This window comes from Antechinus flavipes, chromosome 4 (assembly GCF_016432865.1).
Source record: "Antechinus flavipes isolate AdamAnt ecotype Samford, QLD, Australia chromosome 4, AdamAnt_v2, whole genome shotgun sequence".
Classification (NCBI taxonomy): domain Eukaryota; kingdom Metazoa; phylum Chordata; class Mammalia; order Dasyuromorphia; family Dasyuridae; genus Antechinus; species Antechinus flavipes.
The window spans coordinates 134,318,417-134,324,861 of NC_067401.1; the positions used below are offsets into that span (position 1 = coordinate 134,318,417).

Consider the following 6,445-nt stretch of genomic DNA (forward strand, 5'->3'; position numbering starts at 1 on the left):
CTGGCAGCCCTGGTAAGTTCTTGCTGTACCGTGATATAGAATGGCACTTCCCAGAGGAAGACCCAGCGATTGGGGAGAGGTGGGGCTTTCTTTTATCCCATCTCACCAGTTTGAGGACTAGGAGTTCTGTGTTTGCTGCCTTTTGACAGTGAAAAGAGAGAAGAGAAATACCTCAATAGACCAATTCAGAGCCTTGCCCTCCTAAGTTAGTACTAAATGTGTGGGAAGAGGAAGAGAAACTGAGAACCTGGGGAAACATGGAGAATCATGGGGGCAAGGGGAACTAGAAACAGGGAAATACATCCAGAACCAAATGAAAGAGGAGGGTGTTCTGTTGCCCTCAAATGCATCTTCCCTCCCCTAAGGTTCCTCTTCAATCCTGTGATTTTTTCCCTAACCTGTCTCCTCCAGCCTCCCTTTTCCTTCCTTTCACTTCCCTGTTCAGACTCCCCCCAGTTTAGAAACAGTAACGAGGCTGACCTGATGTTCTGCAGACAGCATGAACTTTATTGAACTAGGGGACAGGATTCCTGTGTCCTTCCTCTCTCCTCTCCCATGCCTACCAAAAGAGAGCCTTCCAGACACCTACATGTTTTCTGTGAGTCACAGCAACTATAAACACCTAAGAATGGGTACTATATTTTTATTATGCCACCTTGGGCATCAGTGCAGATCCTGAAATGAATGGGCACCAGACATTGGAGAACGCAGGCCCTTTACGCTACGTTCTTCTGTGCCCAAACAAAGAAGATGCCTTTGACATCATCCACACCGGTCTTCAGGTACGCAGGCATGGTATATGTTCGAAAATCTCGAACTTGGTACCCACTGCGACTCAAAGCTTCTCTCACTTCCCTTTCCTGAATGGGCACCACGGACAGCTTAGCCTCCCCTGCCAGGTACCAGGACTCCTCCAGGGCCCCGATGAGCAAGAGATGCCCAGTGGGTCTCAGGAGAGTGGTGATGTGGTCCAGAGCCCTCTGGAAACTGGCGTGGTCAGGGCTCACTGCCTCCAAGCAGAAGGCTGAGACCAGGGCGTCAGTGGGCAAAGGGGCTGGGCTCCCAGGACCCAGCGGCTGCGGCTGGTGCACATCGATGGGCAGGATCCTCTTCACTTTGGAACGAAGCTGGCGCTCCTTCTCCTGCCAGGACTCTCTGTGCAGGAAGACAAGGCTGGGATGAGGACCCAGAGTAGTAGAATAGAACCCTTTCAAACTCCTCAGTGCCCTAATCTCCCAGTAGGTTCTACGGATGTCTGCATTCCGGCTCTGCTTGTTGCAAACAGGCGAGCGCCTTCCTTTCAGCCCATCCTGATCTGCCGCTTGGTCCTCGCCTGTGTGAGGGCTTTATTGTTCATGCCCAGCTGTCTCGGGTTCCAGCTCATGTCCATTTCTCCACATGAGGTGCCCGGCTTTTCTCCAGACCCATTATGCCCAGATTTCTGTGCAGATCTCCACACCCGCTGACCACCCACTGTCAGTTTCTCAGTGAAGTCTACTTGCTACCCCCGTGTAACTGCAACAGATATCTGATTACTTCTGTTCTCTGCTTTTCTCCTTCCCTTCCCTTCACGGCTGGCTCTTTCCTCTTCTCCCCTCCTGCCTCAGGCGCCTCACTCGTGTGAACCCACCTATGATGTCTCACTCACCCTTTGCCCTCAATGAGACAGACGTGTTGACTGTAAAGGCTCCAGTCAAAGGCATCGGGGTCCTGTCGCAGCCAGATCCCCAGCTCCTGGCGATTCACCTCCAAGAAGTCAGTCATAGTGATGTCCTCAAAGTGGGCACAAGCACTGAGCAACTGGTACACAGTGGGGCCAGAGCCGATGTCAATGAGGCTGTGGCCACTCACCTCACCTATGGGACCAACAGCCAACCTTTTAGTCACAGCCTTCCCTTGCTCAGCCTGTGCTGCTTCATTCTTCACCTGTAAGACCTCTTCTCCGTATCTGTCCCTTCTCTACTCCCTGACTCTTCTGTTCTCTCCCTACCTCTCATATTTGTCTCTGTGAGTCTCTGTTTCAGTCTTTGCCTCTCATCTCACCTCTTCTTCTCTCCCTATCCCCCATCCTCTTTTTCTCCCTCTCTCTCCCTGCCTTTCTCCCTCTCTCCCTCTATCTGCCTGTCTGTCTCTCTGTTCTGTCTCTGTGTGTGTCTCTCTGTCTCCCTCTCTCTCCGTCTGCCTCTCTCTCTCTGTGTGTCTTTGTTTCTGTCTCCGTCTCTCTCTGTCTCTCTGTTTCTGTCTGTCTCTATCTCTGTCTCTCTCTGTCTCTCTTGTTTCTGTCTGTCTCTGTCTCTGTGTTTGTTTCTATCTCTGTCTCACTATCTCTGTCTCTGTGTCTCTGTTTCTGTCTCTCTCTGTCTCTGTCTCTCTGTCTCTGTTTCTGTTTCTGTTTCTGTCTCTGTTTCTGACTGTCTCTCTCTGTCTCTGTCTGTCTCTGTCTCTGTCTCTCTGTCTCTGTCTGTCTCTGTCTCTGTCTCTCTGTTCTGTCTGTCTCTGTCTCTGTCTCTGTCTCTCTGTTCTGTCTCTCTCTGTCTGTCTCTATCTCTCTGTCTGTCTGTCTTTGTCTCTCTGTCTCTGTCTCTGTTTCTGTCTCTCTCTCTCACTGTCTCTGTCTTTCTGTTTCTGTCTGTCTCTGTCTCTGTCTCTCTGTTTCTGTCTGTCTCTGTCTGTCTCTATCTCTCTGTCTCTGTCTGTCTTTGTCTCTCTGTCTCTGTCTCTCTGTTTCTGTCTGTCTCTGTCTGTCTCTGTCTCTCTGTTTCTGTCTCTCTCTATCTCTCTGTCTCTGTCTGTCTCTGTCTGTCTTTGTCTCTCTGTCTCTGTCTCTATTTCTGTCTCTGTCTCTGTTTCTGTCTCTGTCTCTCTGTTTCTGTCTCTCTGTTCTGTCTCTCTCTATCTCTCTGTCTCTGTCTGTCTCTGTCTGTCTTTGTCTCTCTGTCTCTGTCTCTATTTCTGTCTCTGTCTCTGTTTCTGTCTCTGTCTCTCTGTTTCTGACTGTCTCTCTGTTTCTGTCTGTCTCTGTCTCTCTGTCTCTGTCTGTCTTTGTCTCTGTCTCTGTTTCTGTCTCTGTCTCTGTTTCTGTCTCTGTCTCTCTGTCTCTGTCTCTCTGTTTCTGTCTGTCTCTGTCTCTCTGTCTCTGCGTCTGTTTCTGTCTCTGTCTCTCTGTCTCTGTCTCTGTCTCTGCGTCTGTTTCTGTCTCTGTCTCTGTCTCTCCCTCTCTCTCCCTTTACCCCCATCTCTAATGGTCTGTGCCCGTCTGAGTTACAACCTCACCTTTCTCCAATAACACCTGCTTCAGTTTGCGAGTCCCCTTCCCCTCCGCGCCATGCCTCCGTTTCCCCCCCGGGGCTCACCTGTGGCAAACGTTTCGGCTAGACACCGCAGCTTCCAGGGTCCCACGCCGTCTGGTTGGCGCAAATCCCCTCGAGGGGGCCCATAATTGTTTCGGAGATAGGAGCGAGGCTCGAAGCGCTGGTAACTGGCGGCCACCGCTTCCCTACCTGGGTCCGAAGATGCCTCAGTCATAGCGACCTTCTCCTGGCTGCTCATCCTGCTCCCCTCCTGCCTGATCTCTCGTCCGGGCCAGGGCTATATATCTCCTGCTGATCTCCCCATCCTTCTCACCTTCCGCCCCGCTCAGGGACGTTCCGTCCACCCCCCACCCCCGCCCCCGCCTCCCTGCCTCCCACCTCACCGCCGCCCCCCACCACGCTGCGCTGGAAGGATGGGCTGCCCCAGGCGACAGTCCCTATGCTTTTGAACCCATCCATCTCGTTTAGTGTCAGCAGCCGCCGGAGCACAGTGTCCAGGTTGGGGGGTGGGAGTGGGGGGAGGCGGGAGGGAGAAGGAGGGACGGTGCACGCCTGAGGCTTAAACACCGGTTCCAGGTCCCCATCACTGATGCATCTTCATGTCCGGCTGCGCTGCTCCCTCCCATCCAGAGCTCACCTCCTCCGTACTTCCTCCCCAGTTCCATTCAGCCTAGGTTTATTAAGCTCTTACATATACCAAGCACCATATTGGGCACTTTGGAATATAAAGGACTAACCATCCGTGGGTCCTTGCCCTGAAGAAATTTACATCCTCTGCCTCCCCATCTTTCCAAATTCTCTTGCAGGCTATCTCTGTTCCCTAGGGCTGAAGTCTCACCCTCTCTCCCGTGCAGTGGAAAGAACACTGTTTTTTGGTTTTTGCTGAAGCAATTGGGGCTAAGTGACTTGCCCAGGGTCACACAGCTAGGAAGTGTGAAGTGTCTGAGGCCAGATTTGAACTCAGATCCTCCTGACTTCAGGGCTGATGCTCTACCCACTGAGCCACCGAGCTGCCCCAAGAATTCTGTCTTTAAAAGTAAAATTGGACTTGAGGAGTTCAAGGATTGTCAGTGTTCCCTTCATCCTTAACATAACCCTATGCTTTCAATATTATTTCCAGTTTTCTATTGTTTAGTCTTTATCAGTCGTGTCTAATTATGCCCTTCATTCAGGGTTTTCTTGGCAAAGTTACTGAAGTGATTTACCATTTCTTTCTCCAACTCATTTTCAGATGAGGAAACTGAGGCAAACAGAATTAAGTGACTTGCCCAGGGTCACACAACTAGAAAGGGTCTAAACTTAGGTTTAAATTCAGTAAAATGGGTCATCCTGAATCTAGACTCTTCACTCTATCTATTGTACCAGCCATTTGCCCAGTTTTCTGTACAGATGAAGAAACGAGGCTCCGAAAGTTGGTGATTTGCTTGGGTTCAGCTCCTGTAAGTGCCTGAGGTCTTGACCCACACCCAATTCCCTATCCCTTAGCTTCCTCAGCTGTAAATGCAGGGGTGGGATGGAGGGGGTGCTTGTGCTCCTTAAGAGTCTTTTCCAGCTCAAAGTCCTCAAAACCTATGAATCTATATGACTTCTTCCCATTCATCTTCTTCAGTTCCTCCAATTGCTCTCCCTCAGAATCTTACTGCTAAGCTTCTGTCCTCTCTGTCCAAGTTCCTTCCATTTCTTCTGCTTCCAAGTGGCCCTGAGCTGTTCCCTCCTTCCTCTAATCTTCCCTTCCTGCCTCCCACCCAATCCCACAGGACAGTCTGTCCCTTAATGCTTCCTGTATCCTCGCTTCTGTCGCCCTGGGCCCCAAGGCTGGCCAAGTGGTGTCTCCCTTATCCACCTCAGCCTCCCTGCCCCTCGATGGCTGTTATGATAGGGAAGTCAGCAGGACACCCAAGGCCTGCCAAAGCGGAGGATTGAGAGTTAATGCAGTTAGCAGGCCCCCGGGCCCCTCCGCTCAGAGCCACTTATCTAGTCCTGAACATGGCTTGGAAGGGGCACGGGGTGGAACTGAGGGCAGAAGGTTCTGTTCCAGCCAGGGGGAACAGGAGGGTGGCAACTCCACCCATGCTGGCAACTCCAATTCATCAGCAGCCAACTGGATGGAGAACTGGAGGATTCTGGGGAGGCAAGTCGGGAGGGTAGAAAAGCTGCAGTTCTGGGATTCTCCCATGTCGCAGGGGTCCTCACACTTTTTAAATAGAGGGCCAGTTCACTGTCCCTCAGACTGTTGGAGGGCAGGACTACAGTAAAAACAAAAACTGTTTTGTGGGCCTTTAAATAAAGAAGCTTCACAGCCCTGGGTGAGGGGGATAACCGTCCTCAGCTGCTGCATCTGGCCCACAGGCCGTAGTTTGAGGACCCCTAGCCTAGGGGAAGGAGGAGTAGAGGCAGGGACCCCCACGGACAGAGAGGCTGCAGGGAGCCCAGAAGAGGCATTCTCTGGGGCGTAGGGCCAGTGCCTCCCTGCTATTGTGAACCAACTCCTCCGTTCCTGCAGCTAATACGGAGCCCCGATGCCCGGGTCTCTTCTCTGAGGCTCCCCCCCTCCTTCCGCAGGGACATGGCCTTCCCAGGGCCCCCCACCAGTCACAGCTCCGTTTCCCTTCTGCCTGGGAGGGAGAGAAGGCCTATTTTGTCCAGGCAGGATCATCGAATTTAGAGGGGACCTTAGAGATCGATGTCGTCTAAACCCTTTCAGTTTTACAGACGAGATAACTGAGATGAAGAGAGGGGAAGTACGTTTGCCCGGGTGCGCAGGTGGTAAACAGCGCGGTTGGAACGGGAAGGAGCCAGAGTTTCTGACTTTGAGTACAATCTGCTTTCCCTGTTACTCCGGCCCTTCCCTCCGTGCCCAGAGGGCCCCCCATCAGCCCGAGATTCCCTCTCCAGGGCCCAGACTTTCTGTCTCCTCCTCCCGACCTGCCTCCTGCACGTGTGGGCCGGAACAGTGGTGGCTTGGGGGTAGATGGAAGATTGGCTGGGGCTGGGGGGTGCAGGAGTGGGAACATTCTCTTCCTGCCGGCCGCCACTGTTGGGACATGAGTCACCATGACCTTGGAGCAGGGGCAGAGCCAGGAGCCGGACCACCCCGCACCCCTGTGCCCCAGGTTCCCTGCGTTGTGGGATCG

At 52.6% G+C, this 6,445-nt stretch overlaps 1 protein-coding gene across 1 annotated transcript; it reads right to left on the minus strand.

The window, feature by feature from the left end:
* Positions 1-484: 484 nt before the first annotated feature.
* Positions 485-3,637, minus strand: PNMT (phenylethanolamine N-methyltransferase). Its single transcript, XM_051994611.1, has 3 exons — positions 3,354-3,637; positions 1,649-1,856; positions 485-1,155 (listed from the first exon to the last, which is right to left on the minus strand). The coding sequence occupies exons 1-3, from the start codon at positions 3,547-3,549 to the stop codon at positions 717-719; spliced, it is 843 nt and encodes a 280-aa protein (XP_051850571.1). The 5' UTR covers positions 3,550-3,637; the 3' UTR covers positions 485-716.
* Between the last annotated feature and the right edge of the window lie 2,808 nt (positions 3,638-6,445).